The sequence below is a fragment of the Eurytemora carolleeae genome, unplaced genomic scaffold (assembly GCF_000591075.1).
Source record: "Eurytemora carolleeae unplaced genomic scaffold, Eaff_2.0 scaffold911, whole genome shotgun sequence".
NCBI classification, from domain to species: domain Eukaryota; kingdom Metazoa; phylum Arthropoda; class Copepoda; order Calanoida; family Temoridae; genus Eurytemora; species Eurytemora carolleeae.
In genome coordinates, this window is record NW_019397452.1 from 104,255 (window position 1) to 122,965 (window position 18,711).

The 18,711-nt window shown below is 30.8% G+C and overlaps 1 protein-coding gene across 1 annotated transcript; it reads right to left on the bottom strand.

Moving 5' to 3' along the window:
• Window positions 1–347: 347 nt before the first annotated feature.
• Window positions 348–16,375, bottom strand: LOC111714371 (visual system homeobox 1). The gene is made up of 6 exons (XM_023489463.1): window positions 16,371–16,375; window positions 15,567–15,649; window positions 7,197–7,393; window positions 4,388–4,438; window positions 2,021–2,113; window positions 348–1,289 (listed from the first exon to the last, which is right to left on the bottom strand). The coding sequence occupies exons 1-6, from the start codon at window positions 16,373–16,375 to the stop codon at window positions 1,215–1,217; spliced, it is 504 nt and encodes a 167-aa protein (XP_023345231.1). The 3' UTR covers window positions 348–1,214.
• Window positions 16,376–18,711: the final 2,336 nt, after the last annotated feature.

Below are 18,711 nucleotides of genomic sequence, written 5' to 3' on the forward strand. Positions count from 1 at the left end.
TAAATTATGCATTATGGTTGAAAAACAAATTTTCCTAAAATTATAGGTAACATATCGTACACAATATATGTAACCTTATTGGTGTCAGATTTGGTTTTAAAATCACTATATTAGAAAAGTTTTTTGGAATACTTTCTACTCTATTTTTTTAACTAGCTGTTGATTATAGTATTTTTATACTTTTCCTGAAGGTTATTAAACAAATTTAATGCTATATTAAAATTTTAAATATGTTTGAATGTAAAGTGCACGGCATTAAAACAAAAATATGAGTTTTTGGCAAAAACTTTAATTTTATAACATCTATATCTTTTCAAAAACTATAATTTTCTAATTCCTTTATCTTTATACCCTGATGGTGTAAACCTTTCATATATCAAACTTACCATATTTTATATAACAAAATTAATGATTTAAAATCTCTAAGGTCTACGTTCTTGTGCTAAACTATTTATTAGAAAATCAGAGTTTTTGGAAAAGAGTCAATTTCTTTGGCCTGATATCTGCTTCAATTTTTGAAAATGTTTCATAATTACCAAATTTACCGATATGTATCTTAATCTTTAGCAAGGTTGAGAAATATGGCGTACTAGGATAAAGAATAATATACGTTTTGATTTTAAAAAGCATTGAAATGACATTTTAACATATTTAATAAGACTAGCACATCTGTCAAAGACAGAATGAACCCATGACTTTAAAGAGACTGTTCACGTTATCTCAAGTGACTCTACCTTTGGAAGAAGCGTGTCTCATTAAATCTGATCAAGGAGGATAGACTTATTTGATAAATCATAACTTATTCTTCTTACATATTTCAGTGATGTCAACGAATATTTAAAGTTTACAATAATCATGTTTACACACGATGATTATTTTCACAGATGGTACAGAGGATCATTGAGAGTAACTAGTCATATAATACTAATTTCAATAACTTCATGAGACCTTCCTTACAGAGATGCCAATTTCTGTTATCTTTCAATAATGAGGAAGCAAAGTGTTTAATCCTGATAATTACTCCAGTCTTTCTTATAAGCAAGAAATGTGCAAGTCACTTGTGGAGAGAAATCACAAGGTAAAAAAAATAGTTTTCAAAAACATAAACACGAAGTTTTATTTCATGATCAAAAAAGCTTTCAAGGGTACCGTTGTAAATCGGGCATGGTCATTTTGCATTGAGGGTCACAATTGAAATAAAGCTTACAACCCCTTTAAGAGAGATTTAATTCTTCTTTTCCTTCTCTCTGTTGTTTTCTCCATTTTGCTCTCCGGTTCTTAAACCATACCTATAAGAAATACATTTGTTTTCTCAAATTGAACATTTTTTTCCGAAATGCATTTTTCTTTCTCGTAAAATTAATAATAATAATGCCATACTTTTAACATTTTCGACGATACGTTTTATCAAAAAACATGCTTAATCACTAACATTGTGATAATAATATTTTAGAAAGTCCTTGCAATCACAATTATATCAAAATGTTTGGTCAGAGCAATAATTGAGATATTATTTTTTCGTTAAAATTTGAAAAGTTGAAACATACACAAATTAGCAATGCAAAAATAAAAAAAAGTTCCTAGATTCATAGAAAAGAAATTAAGTCTGCAGATTTCATAGTTTGAAATATTAAAGGAATACGACATTCGGCTAAATTATAGGGATTAGAAAATCCAAGTTTGTCGCAGCATTGGAACATTGGAACATGGAAAGTTCCGGTTTTTAACAACTTTTTAATACAAGAAAGAATAATTTATATGTTGAAGGATTCGATGATTAAGTAATAACTGAAATGATAAATATGTTATGTAATGAGTAATAATCAATGTTGTCTATTTGTGCATAATTTTTCATATTTTTGGAAACCTGTATTTTCAAAAATTAATTTAAACAAATTTAAACTACACCATTTATATATGTATTTATATCTTTGTGTGTGAATAAATCATTAAAATAATAATATGGTTCGAGAAACGTTTAAAAATTCATCTTTCGCGAAACCATTTTAATATACTGCACCTCTATTCTCTCCTCCCTGAGTCGGATCCGTTTAGCCAGTAGTTCTCTTTGTATAACATCAGGATAGTGAGTAGAACTGAAGGTAGTCTCAAGCTAAACAAACAAAACAAAATACAGAAAAAGGGGGTTAATTTTGTTCAATAAAGTTTGTTTTAATAAAGTTTGTTATATTTAACTATTCCGTTACACTCCTGTATGCCGGTCCATTAGCGCCTGATCCAATCAGGGTTCAGTCATGTGTTTGTTGTCTATTCTGAACCAATAGAAATAGTATGGAGGTAACATCTCTCTTTCTATCTATCTCATTATCCAATTAGATTTATGAATCCTTAAATCGGCGCTACCAGTAAATAGAGATATTTACTTCTACTGAAACTATGGTGGTTAAAGGATTGAAGGGGTTATTTCAAGTGGCCCTCTATACAATGATGACAATGTCCGATTCACAACGGATTCCTTGAAACATTTATCTGATCAATAATGTAAATTGTATAATTTTTTTTGTCTAAATTTAAGTTTAAATTTTCTCTCCATAGAGGATGACCTAAAATTATGCTTACAGTCCCTTTAACCTTATAACGGCGGTCTGAATCTAAGTATAACAAATATCAAAATGTGGCACATTTTTCTACATGCATTTTTCAAGGGCTTATCAAAAATATAGTTTTTAGATCTGTAGCTTTTGTCGCAAAAAAGTTATGGGCTATTTTAGATTTCTTTTTCACAGACCGGACTTTTTTTCACCCTGTACCCTACCATATAAATTTAAAAAAATATTTTTTTTAAACAAAAATTTCACGGTGATAGTGTCAAACATGAGAGTGCTAGGAAAAAAACTTCAAGGGGGCACCAAACCCCCCTCCCCATGCCTGTTTAGGGTTAACTATTAATGCATTTTGAATTCATATTGACAAGATCCCTTTATTTAAAATCATAAATACAATTAAGAATCTTAAAATTTTTAAATACTCAATAAAATACAGAAAATCCCCAAATTCAAAAGATCTCCATATCAAAGAACTGGGTTTGACACAAGCTAAAATTTTCAAATCCCTATTTCTTTGCAAACCGATTGTGTAAACCGTTGATATTTCAAACTTTAATTATTTGATCTAGCAAAATTATTTTTTAGAAGTATTAAAGGTCTGCGACATCAGGTTGCAAAGATGTTGGAATTATAAATTAGAGTGTGCAGTTGCAATAATAATTTGCTTTGAAATTTATGCATTTAATAAATCTCTGTTAGTATATAAATCCTTCACTAAAGAAATTCTTGTCTTGTTAAATCCTTATCAAACAGGATCAAAAGGGATCATGACTGAAGGATATTAAAAGGGGAAACCCTTGAAAAATCTGATTTTCCCCCTCACCTACTCTATTCAGTGCCAGAAACTTTATTAACAATGGAATTATAGTTTGTTCCTAAACATCTCTTTCAGATGAATACAGATTTTCTATTATGTTAATAGGACCGAAACATGTTAACAAATATACAGGGTCTTCGATGAAATATTGAGAGTCTCAAGAGAAATATTATTGAGGGTCCCCCAGAAATAGGGAGGGTCTCCAATGATATATGGAGGGTCTTCAATAATATAAGGAGGGTCTCCGATTAAATTAGGAGAGTCTCCGATTAAATATTGGGGTTTCCTTGGAAATTTTGTGTATCTCCGATACTTAAGGTCTCTGATGAAATATGAAGGGTCTCCACTCTCCGGTAAAATATTGAGGGTCTATGGCTGGTGAAATATAGAAGGTTTACGGCTGGTGAAATATGGAGGGTTTACGGCTGGTGAAATATGGAGGGTTTACGGCTGGTGAAATATGAATGATCTGTAATGAAATAAGGAGGATCTTCTATGAAATATGTAAGGTCTTCAATAAAATATGGAGGGTCTTCAATAAAATATGGAGGGTCTTCAATAAAATATGGAGGGTCTTCAATAAAATATGGAGGGTCTTCAATAAAATATGGAGGGTCTGATATGAAATATGGATGGTCTCCGATGAAATTTGGAAATATTGGGATTTCCATTGCAATTTGGTTCGATGTATCTTCGATAAACTATTTAGGGTCTCTGATGAAATATGAAGGGTCTCCACTCTCCAGTAAAATATTGGGGGTGTACGGCCGGTGAATTACGGAGGGTCTCCGATGTAAAATAGAGGGTCTCCGATGAAATATTGAAGATCTTCGATAAACTATATAGGGGTCCACGTTAATATATTTAGGGTCTTTTGACAATTTTTTTTCTTCATAAAACTAAAACTCATTGAGGTCAGGGGTTTCAAAGTTATTTCCAAAGAACGCAGTTTTTAGTTTGTTTGTTAAAATACAAGTAAATATTTATAAATAAAATGTTTTACCTCTTTAAGTTGATCATCTGTAAAAATAGTTCTATGTCTTCTTTTTCTTCCCTAGATCGAGAGTAAAGAAGTATAGTACAATTTACAAAATTTAAGAAAACTACTTTTACATAATTTTTTATTTGAGTAACTAATTTTTATATATTTAACTTCCAGTACATAAACAAAAATAAACATACTTTAAAAAAAGTCCTTAAAGTTGAAAAAAATTGACTAAAAAAGAGGGTAGTTCAGAAATTGATTACTCGCCATGTAATAAATATTGGGTGATACAATATTCTGTAAATTTGCAGTTCGTTGTACATTATTAATGATCGATGTTTGTAAACTTCTACGTAAAAACATTATTCATTTGAATTGTGTATATTTAAAAGTCCGTATTACGTCACAAGAACTTCCACCAATGAGAAGGCAGTATACTGGTCACGTGGTACAGACAAAGAGAATAGAATATATATTAGAGGGGAATTTACTAGAAAAAAGTTTAAAACGGCCATTTTGTTGTACTGCTTCCCAACTGCAGGTGTACTTCACATATTTATGCTATATAACCTTTTGGGCCCTGGACTATCATTTTATAGAAAATTAAATGTTAAAAGAAAACCAAATTATGAAATAGGCTGGTTTCATAATTGACCAATGATCATTTCACTTAGACTCTATGCCTTTCACTTTACAAACGATGATTTTCCGTTATAACTATAAATCAAATGATGGTTTTTATTCACCTAATTCATTAACAAGTTTAATTAACAGCTGTATAAATGTACTCTACTGCATGCACATAATTTGTGAACATTTACATGATTTGTACACTTTGAACCCCCATTCAGGCTGAAAGGGACTGAAAAAAATCATACCGAGAGATTCTTTAAATTCCTCTCTAATATATATTCTATTCTCTATGGGTACAGACGGAAATCCCGTGTGGAATATGATCTGTTCCAAAGACTTTGTTAATTATAAAGACGAGGCGTTGGAAATTTCTCCGACTATTGTGTACGCCAGTACTACAGCTGTATTTTGACGTCATTGGTTATTTTGGTTGCTTGAGAGTCGAACGATCGACATTAAAACCTTAGATATTTAACGCAATTGTGAATGTTTTGTGCTAAATTTGATCTAAAATTAATGATATTAATTTCTATTTTAAAATCTATTTAATCATTTGTTGGATATGAGGATCATCTGGTGAATTATAGCTGAATTTGTGATAAAGTTAGGCATCTATTTTGTATCAAAAATAGCCGATAATTGTTTGTGAAAATTTTCAGATGTCGTCAAATATTTTTTCTGAGGTACTATGGAATGGAATTTTAGGCGATGAAGAAGAGAGGGGACCCAAAATGTCCAATATTATAAACGGTAAATAAATTTGGTGTAAATGTCGTCTTCTGTTTAATCTCAGGCAAAGAAAAAATATTGCATAAATTAATGTGTTAATCTTATTCTTCAATTGATTTATGGGGATTTTGTTTCAAAAATAATACCATTAAAGAAAATATATCACAGAAAGTTTCTTCAAAAATGCAAATTAAAGTACGACCTTTTACTTAGAAGTCTTTTAAAATTGATTACAATAGTTTTGAGGCATTAATTATTGGAGTAGTTTAAAGACGGAAAAAATAAATACATTGGTGAAAAAAACCTAAGGAATACGAAGACGACTTATAGACTCAATTTACGATTAAATAGTTTAATGAACGTTAAAATACCTCTTTTGAGCAGATAACAAGTAGATTGTCTAATTATAAATTATGTCAGCATTTTCAAATTCCATAGTTTAATGTTTACAAATTCTTTGAATAATTCTGATAAATTCAGGTCTGTCAGTGCCAATCAAAGCTCCAACATGTATAATACAGAGCTGCAATCCAAGAGTATGAGGATCACGGTTTAGATTTCCAGCAAGAAAAAAATTGTGGCTGAAGGCCCTTCATTTAAATCAAGAGTATATCACAGTAAAAGATCCAAGAGTATGTGAAAACATTTCAAACCCTCTGATTAAATCAGGTAGAGAGAGAATTCCTTCTTAAATGAAAAAAATGAGATAATTGATTACTGTTAAAAAGTACAAGGTTACAATTGCATAAAAGATATAAGACTTGATTGGTGTATGGTTGAAATTTAAATACCAAGATCTTGTAGGTTATTTTTTTTATAAACAATTAATACTTCAAACCAAAAGTAAATGTTCTCAGGGACTGGTTATAGTTGTAATTTCAAGTTACCAACCCATTAAAAGTTCTAAAAACAACGGTACTTTTATGGACTAGGGACAAATTAAATATTTCATAATAGATAAACTAAAGTGGTTTCCTTGTTTTCCTTTTAAATATCTATTCATCACAAAAGACGACATTATGAAACGTCAACAGGGTAAATATATACCGGATTTCTGGAGAAGACGACATTACTTACTATCTATGGTAACCCGAGAAAATGCGTCAAATTTGCGTAGATTTTCTGATGCGCTATCTTTAATAAGCAAAGTCTTTGATCTGTTCTATTTAGTGTTCTGCGCCGTTTAGCCTGGTAAAATCTGTATGTGTACTGTACAGAGCTAGCTCTAGCTGGTTAGATGGAGGCCCAGTTCTTGAAATGAACCTGACTTAACAATGTTTTAATCTTATAAATCCCCACTGTTGCTGTGATGAAGGTCTATAAAGTTACCAATGTTATATAATCGGGCATAGTACTTTGTTGATGATGGGGGAGGTCTTTTGAAACTACGATGCCAGCCCAAGTTTGATTGTTCAAATGAAATTATTTTCTCAAACTTCAAAAAACGTTTTGTTTTTATTTTTACCTGTAAAGGGTATGATGCCCAGGGGGTTGAACTAAAGTTGGAAAGGAGGGGCAGAGGCCGAGGAAGGCTGAAAAAGGGCGTGGCAAATCTAGCAATGTGATTGGCTGTGAGGACCGAGGACCCTTCCTGATTCGTTGAGGTTGGCGGAACTCTGCCCTCTGGCGGCAGAAGACGAGGGACCCACCGGATTGAGAAATCTGATAAAATATAAAATCAAAATTTATTTATGTCCTTAAAACTAAATCGCTTTCCCCAATAACTTGATGAAACTAGCCCTTTGCTTCATCGGAGACCTTTGTACGTTTTCTTTGAGATATATTTGATTCATCGGAGAAATAGCAAAGTTTTATCGGAGAAACAACACAATTTTATCGGAGAAATAGCAAAGTTTTATCGAAGAAAAAGCAAAGTTTTATCGGAGAAATAGCAAAGTTTTATCGGAGAAATAGCAAAGTTTTAGCGGAGAAATAACAGAGTTTTATCGGAGAAATAGCAAAGTTTTATCGGAGAAATAGCAGAGTTTTATCGGAGAAATAGCAAAGTTTTTTTCGGAAAAATAACAAAGTCTTATCGGAGAAATAACACAATTTTTGCGGAGAAATAGCAATGTTTTATCGGAGAAATAGCAAAGTTTTTTCGGAGAAATAGGAAAGTTTTATCGGAGAAATAACAAATTTTTCCGGAAAAATAGCAAAGTTTTATCTGAGAAATAGCAAAGTTATATCGGAGAAATAACAAAGTTTTACCGGAGAAATAACAAAGTTTTATCGGGGAAATAACACAATTTTTTTTCGCAGAAATAGCAAAGTTTTATCAGATAAATAACAAAGTTTTATCGGAGAAATAACAAAGTTTTATCGGAGAAATAGCAAAGTTTTATCGGAGAAATAACACAAATTTATCGGAGAAATAACAAAGTTTTATCGGAGAAACAATAAATTTTATCGGAGAACCCTTTTTCAACAGTAATCCAAAAAAGTCAACCAAGTCTGTAAAACTAGCTAAGGCAATTTTCATAGCAGTCTGGATCTTTAAATTTCAAAGGAGATTATAGGAATATTATTTTCGTTTCAGTTGATACAATAAGCTTTAAGTCGAAAACCCCAAAAGATCGATCGTCGGAGATCCTACATATATTGCCAGAGATGCCGTATTTCATCGCAGAACAAGATAAAATACGGGGTCTCTTCGGCCGGAGACCAACAAAATACTGGTATGCCTTAAATGGAAAAAGATTGAGTTTCCATAGTGTCTGACATTTAGTTTTAAAATCCCTTTCCTCCCCCCCCCCTCCCCCAACCCTTCTCCATGTTTTATAAATATGAATTCATGTAATAAGATATTTAGTTATTTAAAAAGTTGCATTCTAAGAGACGCGCAATTATTTTGAAATATAATATTCTTTATCAGCGATATGCAGTCATTTTTCTAAGCAAGCTGCATTTCTCCGTATTACTAAACATTATAACTTATCAGTAACATACTTAAGGTTAAAATACTCTTACCAATAAGCAATTATACAAATGTTTGTATACGTTAAGCGTCTCAACGGCTTCACCGATCGAGCCCAAATTTTCCTCAAACTATAAACTTTAAATTTGAATATCTTTGTAACCTTTCAAATGTAAGACTGTGAGTTTTGCCAAATCTATCTATCTATCTATCTATCTATCTATCTATCTATCTATCTATCTATCTATCTATCTATCTATCTATCTATCTACCTATCTATGTGTCTCTGTTGATCCTTCTAACATCTAATCTAATTATAATCTATTGTTTTCAGTTCTCTAGTCTTATATCCTCTCTCCTCTTCTATTAATTAGTTAGCTAGGTGTAAGTACAAAGAAGGGGGGGGAGAAATTGGGGGCGCAAGATTTTAGACGGAAAAGTAACGCAAAAATGTTTATAATTAAGATAAATTGGTCATGAACATAATAGGATATTAAAATAAATAGGTCAGAAACATTATAGGAAATTGAGATAAATAGGTCAGAAACTTAATAGGAAATTAAAATAAATAGGTCAGGAACATAATACGAAGTTAAGATAAATAGGTCAGGAACATAATACGAAGTTACGATAAATAGGTTAGGAACATAATAGGAAATTAAGATAAATAGGTCAGGAACATAGTAGGAAATTAGGATAAATAGGTGAACTTGAAGTTGAAAATATGCAAGAGAGGGAATTAACCATGTTCAAAACATATACCAGATATAGGGGTGTTCAATATATAATAATATTGTGTTCAAAACATATACCAGATATAGGGGTGTTCAATATATAATTATATTGTGTTCAAATCATATACCAGATATAGGGGTGTTCATTATATAATAATATTGTGTTCAAAACATATACCAGATATAGGGGTGTTTAATATATAATTATATTGTGTTCAAATCATATACCAGATATAGGGGTGTTAAATATATAATGATATTATGTTCAAAACATATACCAGATATAGGGGTGTTCAACATATGATTATATTGTGTTCAAATCATATACCAGATAATAGGGCTGTTCAATATATAATGATATTGTGTTCAAAACATGTATATCAGATATAGAGATGTTCAATATATAATGATATTGTGTTCAAAACATATACCAGATAATAGGGCTGTTCAATATATAATGATATTGTGTTTAAAACATGTATATCAGATATAGAGATGTTCAATATATAATGATTTTGTGTTCAAAACATATACCAGAAATAGAGCTGTTCAATATATAATGATATTGTGTTCAAAACATATGCCAGATATAGGGCTGTTCAATATATAATGATACTGTGTTCAAAACATATACCAGATATAGGGCTGTTAATATATAATGATATTGTGTTCAAAACATATGCCAAATAATACGACTTTCCAATATATAATGCTATTGTGTTCAAGACATATACCAGATAAAAGGGCAGTTCAATAATGCAATTGTTTTCATACATATACTGCAGATGATGATAAGAATGTTCAATAACTATGCGGTGTTTACAACAAGCTAGATAATGAGGCTGTTCAATAATGATATTTTGTTCAAATCAGGGTTGTTGTTTAATGGCAATATTGTGTTCAAGACATGCCTGATAATGAGGCTGTTCGATTTATAATATGTTCTAATTGAATACCTGATAGCAGGACTTTTCATATAACAAATTATGTTCTAACCCTCTAATTTAGACTGTGGTCTGTTTAATAATTAAATGTTGCTTCAAACCAGTCAGAATTTAGGTCTTTGGAAACAGTATAAGCTTCTCATTAAAGAAACATGCAAGCGTAATTTCATGAAAAAGATACAATCGTTTTTCTGACCCAAAAGTGTTTAATTCTAATTATTTCTCAAAGAAATGCGCAAAGTCACTGTTGCAGAAAACCTGCAAATAAAAAAAAACAGCGTACAAAAACAAAAACAATCACATGACTATCTAAGCTTTCAAGGTACAATTGTGAATCGGGCGTCGCCATCTTTAAAAAAGGTTACTTAAGAACGAAATTATGCTTTCAAGTTACATAGTCCATTTAATCTGATTTTACTTAACAATAGCAATCAATATGTTTTTAATGAAGAAACATAAACTTTCCTGGAACTCATAGGCGTGTATATCAAAGAAGATTGTTAAAATAATACTCGGCACGGGAAGCCGTAGTACATTTGAATTTCCGAGCCGGGTCAACCTTTACGGTTCCAGTTTCTACTGTATCGCCCGGACATTGGGTAAATAAAGCAGACACTCATTAGGACTAGCCGGTGCAACAAGGTTGACGCGGTCAGACTTAAGGTTAAATTTACTTTTGCCAAAGGGTCAGAGGTGCGTATCGGTTATAAAATTTAGACTGAGAGTTATGAGGGGGAAAAGACGGTGTGATAACCTGGTATTTTAACCATCTTCTTTCTTATGTAGTATTCGTCGCAAGATATGTTGAAGGTACGTGGTTGTGTTGAATGAAGTAAGGTTTCAGGAAGACAGATGTGGTTATAAATATATAGAATACAATCATACATTTAAAAATCACATCACGATTCCTTGGTTTGGTTTGGTTTAGATAGGTTTGGTTTTGAATCATCTTAACTTCAGTTCTTCATAGTTCATCTCAGCACTTTACTAGTTAGTAATATCAGGAATGTTAATATGTATTACATTGTCTTTTAATATAATATTCTCCCCCCCCCCCCTCCTCCCTTGCAAAATATATGTGTCAATACCATAAGATTGAACCCTGAACTAACGAGAGAGAGGGAAGCATTCGGTTTCTTTTATTTGAAATCAAACATGTTTTTGTCTATAACTCAACAGTCTTTAGACTTACAGATTTGTTTATTTTATGCTTTTTCATTCATATGTATATGCCAACAAAAAAGTATTTAAGATAAAAGGCTATAAAATTATGTAAAAGGGGTCATATTGTGATCGAAATTCACAGTTTTCTGAAATATTGACAGAACCGTTAAATCCAAACAAATTTCGAAAGAAAGTGTATTCGATTAAGAAGTTGAATAAAAGAAATAAAAAAAAAATAAAAATAATTAAAAAATTTTAATATTTCAGGTCGTTCTTTTTTTTTAACGACACCCTTTCTTATGAAAAATACAACTCAAATATTTGATGAATACATATATAGAGAGAATCTAAGCAATGCTATGAAGTCTAAAAGCGAATAGAAAATTAGTTACGAAGTCATTAATCTAAGTAAAATACGACTCAAAAATAGTAATGAACATAAATATATATATTAAATAAACAATAGAAAATGTTCTGAACTTATTTTAAGAAGATATATATAGAACAAGGTGTTAAATTATACGAAGGCAGGCCTATTTATTGTCCAATCATTAATCTAAGGAACTGTTGTGTCATGGAGTTCTAAATCTGAGGAGTGGTTATGTCATGGAGTTCTAAATCTGAGGAGTGGTTGTGCCATGGAGTTCTAAATCTGAGGAGTGGTTGTGCCATGGAGTCTATGATGTTGGAGTGGGCACCGGATTAATCTATAGATTACCCACAACTACATCACCTCTCCACAACACTAGGATTACTGGACCAACCAGGCATGTTAATAGTTTAAATTTTTCGTAAAATTTTAAAAAGGTTTCGATACTTAGACTTTGATTGCATAATTTAGAAATTATTGAAAGTTAAAAATATTAAACTACGACATAATGTTGTAAAGGTATCAGCATTTAACAAAAGATTGAGTATTTGCTACAAACTCTGATTTTCAAATGTCTATCTTTGTAACCAAATTTGGTAGACCTTAGATATTTCAAGCTATGAATTTTGTTAGATCAATTATAAGTTAGAAATATCAAATGTTTACACCATCACAGCTGAAAACTTTAGAATGGGATATCCTTAATCCTGATCGGTAAATTAATCTGGAGGTAAATATAAAGAGGAGAACAAGCATTATTTAATCTGGAGATTAAGAAAAAGAGTGGATGAAGCATTAATCCCGATATACACCTTTCAAAAGTTCCCAGCTATAGTTACTTAAATATAGGTTTTAAAAATTTTAATTCTTTTGAGGAGTAGAAATTGCATAACTTAATAATAATTTAATAATTAAATTATTATTATTATTAAGTTAATTAAATTATTTTTATTATCAAATAATCCAAATTAACCCAAAGCAATCTTAAATCACCAATACGAAAATTATTGAAAACCTCTAAAATTTCACAATTCACAATTTCAAATTCAAAAATATTAAAATTAATCATGTTAGTAATGATTTGTTAGTGCTCTTGCAGAAGTCCAGATAGTAGATTAGAAAGCTAAAGTGTTCTTCTCTGTTTAAAAGTCCGTTAACAACTGATAATTTTCTCCACCCAACTGGTTTATATAGCTTCAAATCTGACACCCATCAATATATGTTAAATACCGCGTAATTGATATATTTATAATCATGAAGAAAAAACCTAAAGGCTACAAATCTTAACTGTCATATTGATTTCCAAATAAGACTTTAGTACTTATCACCAATCTTTAAAAAAAGGCGAAAGTTTTTTAGTTTAATTATACTGATTCAATTTTGGGCCTTCATTACGCCTTAATTGTATAGTTTATTGTTAACCCAATCACGATTTGGGGCGAGGTGGGGGAGGGGTTCCACCCCCCCTCCTGTGTGGTTTTCTTCAAACTTAAAATCGGCTTTCACTAAAATTCTCAAACATTTTGACTTTTTCATTTTCATAGCTGTGAACAAATTGTGCATAAAAAATTATATCATAGAATAGGGTGGAGGGCGGTCATACTGCTGGTCGGTGCTATAAAATGGGGCACATGGCCAAAAGTAAAAATCAACATTTTTCCGACAGACTCTTTGAAACTTTTTTAACCCTCCCTAGCACCCTAAACATTAATGTTACAGGTCTAATTTTTTTAAATGAGCAGGCCTTTAAAAGTTTGACGATGGTCATGTGCCACACCCCACTATCTCCACTCTAATGGCAACCCCCCCCCCCGCATCTTTTAGACAAAAATATCCCAATTGGGTTAAAGGGATTGACCGGCGATGTATGGGAGTTGAACAGAGAATTTGTTTGTGTTGAAAACTTTTTTAGGATTCATTTGAGACATATAAAACAATGATGTATAATTACTGAGTATTAGTTCAAAGTCGAGGTTTAAAATAATATTTTTGAGAATCGATTTTTTAAAATCATTAGATAACGACGACGAAACACATATCAAAATTTTTCAGTAAACTATAGAAAATGTTTGTAAACAATGAGAGATTACAGAAACTAAGAACTGAATATGATTACTTATATTCGATGATAAGAGTTAATTTTTATTTTCTCAACCTATTCCTTAACAACTATATAGTAGAATTTTTATTAAATTTTGTCGTCGTTATTTAATAATTAAAAAATAAGAATCAATTCTCAAAACGTAACCATCCAAATGAATAATGTTGAAAGTCTAATTTGACTAATAATAATAGTAATTATAGACCATTCGTTTTATTTGTCTCAAATTAATCTTAAGAATTTCTCTACAACACTATACATTCTCAGTTCAACTGCCATAAATTCCCGGTTACTCCCTTTAGGAGTGAGCTAGAAAAAAGTTACACGTCAAAACTTTAGAACCGATTGGGCCTCTATATTTCATCATTTGATTTATGTCCGCGGTCAGTTCCAGATTTTTTGTTTGTTCAAAAAGAGATAATGCTCGTGATAAAAAAACCTTAAAAGTCTAGTAATCTGAATTCTTTAAATNCCCAACCGGACCATATACATTTATTTTGTTCTTGTTTCAAAGACAATAAGTTTCAACGTGGTAGGCTGTGTCTAAAATAAAAATTCTGAAGCAAAAATGAAAAAAAATTGCTTAATAATTCAAATTTTTTTTATCGAAAAATCAAACTTTCTTTTTTTCTTTTTCTATATTTTTAGAAAATGTATATAAATTTTTAGCGCCTTCTTGTTTAGAAATTTTTCAACTGCACACTCAATATAAAATATTGCACGAGGGTCAGGTAACATGTATACAATTAAGTGTTTATTTTTTTTATAAATATGAAATTCATTTTAATAATTTTGTAATTCGTCTATGCAAAAATTCCCCCCCACCTTCCCTCCTCATTGCATATTTTCTAGAATTTGAAAAACAAACTTTTAATTGTAAAACATATGTGGATTACTTAAGTGATGAATATCAATATTTATTTTATGAAAGAAATATTTTCTAGCATTATAGTTATTTTGGTAGCTTAATCATTTCTTATCTTATTTCATCTTAAATGTAAAGATATCTTAAATAAGATATAATTTATTTTTAAAGTACGATTTTAATGTAGTAATTCGCAAAATTTGCGTATCATCCTTTCAACAAAAGACCCGTTCAAAATAGTAAAGTCCTATTTAAAACAATATAAAATTAGAAATAAAGTCCTGAAAATTTACATTTTTTAGTCTAAAATAAAAATGTAGATATAAATTAATGTCCTAGATCTCCTTAAAAGAAAAAACCTCACATGATTATCTATCTATCTTAATCTAACCTGCCATAGTTTTATTACTTTAGAGGTGGGGTTTACAGACGAATAACGTTGGGAGAAAGGGGTTAAATTGTATATTTAATAGTCCCGGATATGAAGATTTCAAAACTGAAAGGGATACTTTCCAGCTTTCGTGTGGTGAAGCTATATTTGGCAAATTCAAATTCATATTCGATTTTCACAACAGAAGATAAATAGTCAAAATCATAATAAAATCTTTCTTTGAATTGAAATGAAATTTCTCATTCAAAATGTGACACTTTTCAGTGAACAAAAATAAGTTGACAATATTTTTTTAAGAAGGGTGGTAATTAAAAGAAAATATTTTACCCTTGAAAAAAGTTTTACTCACTTGTTCTCCAAATATTGGCATGTTTTGAACTTGTTCCTGGGCTCAGAAGAGGAGGAGAAATGGAATCGTTCAAAATCTCAGTTCTAAACGTAAAAGTTTCAAAATGATTTCTATTTATTTATGTTTGCTAAAAATTGAGATATGACAAAATTTTGGGCTTTGAAATGTATTATGCAGAACACTACAGTAAAGAAGGTCGACATTTTACCGTTTATAAAATTTATACAATGAGGGAAGCCAAGACATATAAGCTGATCTTCGAATTCGCCAAAAAAAAATTATTGTCAATATTTTCTAGTTTGAGATATTGACAGCCCATGCAAAAATTTTTTCAGTGTTGAAAATCAACGACTGAGAGAAAGCTTAGGTAAGGTACAACAAACTCTGATTTTCTAATCCCTATATCTTGATGCAACTTGATGTTGAAGACCTCTGATATTTCTAACTATAAATTCTGTAAGATTAAATAATCTGAGTTTGAAATTATATACCGTCAAGTTGCAAAGATAGAGAGATTAGAAAACTTAATTTCTTTGAATGCAGTATTCGATCTTGCATAAAATAATAAAGAACCATGATTTGGTTTAAAATCAAAACGCATCTAGATGAAAAAAGGTTGAAATTTTCCTTGTTTCCTCTCTAGTTCTATCTAGATCCTCAGCTATCTTTTAGTGTAGACAATTATTTAATCATTTTAATAATTTTTTTTAACATTAATTATTTCTTTCGATTGTGTTTGATAATTTGAACATCACAACTGAAATGTATTTTTCAGATTATTACATTATGCATATTTAAGGTCACCTCATTTTTGTAAAGAGCAAATATTCTTGACCATTCGATTGTGTTACAGTATTAAAAATCGAATTCTTGAATTAAAAATTCACCTAAAATTTTATAATTTTTGAAATTTTTTGCTGCTAAAGCTCATATGAATTTGATCTCATCAACGAAATCTGATTTCTGAAAGTACTTTTTGCAAAAGTACAAATACAAAAAATGTCTACAGTTTAGATTATTAAGTGAAAAATTAAATTTTTTCAATTCCTATACCACCTTCAAACCCATTTAAAATATAAAAATTTTTGAATTTTTGAGAAATTATATTTTGAAATATCACAGGATATATATACATACAAAAATGCTATAAGATTGATGCCTTTTCACTAATATATATATATATATATATAAATATATATATATATTTAAATTTTAAAATATTTGTTTAAATTCCTTGTTGTCTAAAATGTTATCAATCGAGAAATTTGAGTATCTTGACTTGGAAACGAAGTTGTTTGTTTTCATTATTTCGCCATTTTTATGTCATTTCTGAAACCAACAAAATGAAAATACTACAAGTTTTAAACCCTAGGGTATTCTAAAGGAAGTCTCCCTGTTGAGGACGTATTATTTTAGGAACTGGTTACAACATTATATTGTTAAGTTTCTTATGAAAATTGAAAGGTAAAGAATTAAGACTACTTACTCCGAAAGATAGATAAGACAAAAATTACTAGCAATATATCTTTTATTTTAATCCTAACGTGTTGGGACTTTCATTTACTCCCAACCCCCACCCCCATTCCATCCTTTAATATGCTTGGGAAACCGGTGCGAAATGTTATTTTTTTCGTGATGAGTATATTATTCTATGGGTTTTGCTAAACAAATCCCGCACATTTAATAGTTCGATCCTTATCCCAGCAAGCACTGATTTTCGATCCCAATTTGGCCAATTAAGCGTCAATTTTTCGCTTTTTATACTGTATACTTTTTTTGTTGGCAAAAGGCAAAAAGACAAAAAATAAAATCGCGATTCAGTTCAAATTCAAGAGACCAACCACATCTATTCTAGCTCTGGAGTCCAAGGTAACATTTTTTATACTTAGAATTACATAAACTGTGTCGGTTAAGCACAATCCTCATACCAAAAAACATGTTTCAAAAATATATTACCCCCTTTTTGCCCCTCTTTGCCCCCTAAACCCCCTTTGGCCATTCCCCTTACAGTTGTATTGAAATATAATGAATACACATCATTCCTTTAGGTATAATACTGCTGACTAAATATCTAAACAAAGTCAAATTTCCAAACAGAGCATTTAGCTAGAATTTTAATCGGATTGTTTAATTTAGTGTAGACGATAGCTTACTTATCATAAATGCAATACTAGGAAATATTTTGGAAATTTGAACCCCTCCCCACTTACTCTCTCGCCTCCTTGCATGCATTGCATATTTGTGCACATTGAGCATATCAGGGTTTTATAGATATCTGGACTGAATAGGACTGTGGATTTAATTTTAAATAAACCTCCATCTTTAAAGGGACATGCTTGATTCGCAACAGTACCCTTTACATTATCGTATTATCAAAAATAACTTAAACGTCCTTGTTGTTTTATTAGAAAATTAATAATTTCCAATTGTGGTTTTTTAAAAAAATTACTCGCAGATTAAAAAAGAAAAACCGTCAAAATCAGACTTTCAAGTTTTTAAACGTCGCTTTGAACCATTTTCTGTCCAATCTTAACTCGATCATAAACCTTTTTCTATTTCCCTTACGTTTTGATAAGGGCACTGCACTCGTTAGAACCGTGTAATGGTTTAAAAGTTTCAAATAAAGCAAGTTGATTTCTATAGGAAAAAAATAGTTTTTTAGGCAGTTGTTTGTCAAAGCTAGTCGCCAGGTGCGGCTTTCGATACTTTCCAAAAGGGAAGAGTGTGGGAGGGGGGGATATTTGAAATATTGTGTGCGAAGCGCGCCGAAAATGCTCCTCGGAATCTTATTAAAGTATTTCAGCCATGTTTTGTCAAAACCCTGAAATGATTAAAGGGTAGCAGTAAAAAATGGTACCCCCTTTTTAATTTTCATAAGATTAAACGGCTAGAAGGTGAGCTCTCTCTAGATGCGCCCCCCCCCCCGAATTTTCAAGGGGAGGGGAAGCCCTGTTAGTATCATACAAGTTATTTACTGGTTAATGGTTTGTAGGAAACTGAAGAATAATCCTGAAAACTGATTATCCTCCTAATCCCAATCCAACATATTCCACACACCTTTACATTACATTCTTTTAGATTTGGGGACATATTATCAATTCCAATATATTTGAGGATAAGGATAATTTAAATTTAAAATTCGAAT

Bases quoted from the DNA above. Each gene is read 5' to 3' on its own strand.
- LOC111714371 (XM_023489463.1), bottom strand. The intron at 7,394-15,566 runs GTGAGTAAAACT...ATATTTTATCAG, and splicing joins TGCCAATATTTGGAGAACAA to ATTTCTCAATCCGGTGGGTC. The intron at 4,439-7,196 runs GTAAAAATAAAA...CTCTCGATCTAG, and splicing joins GGGCATCATACCCTTTACAG to GGAAGAAAAAGAAGACATAG.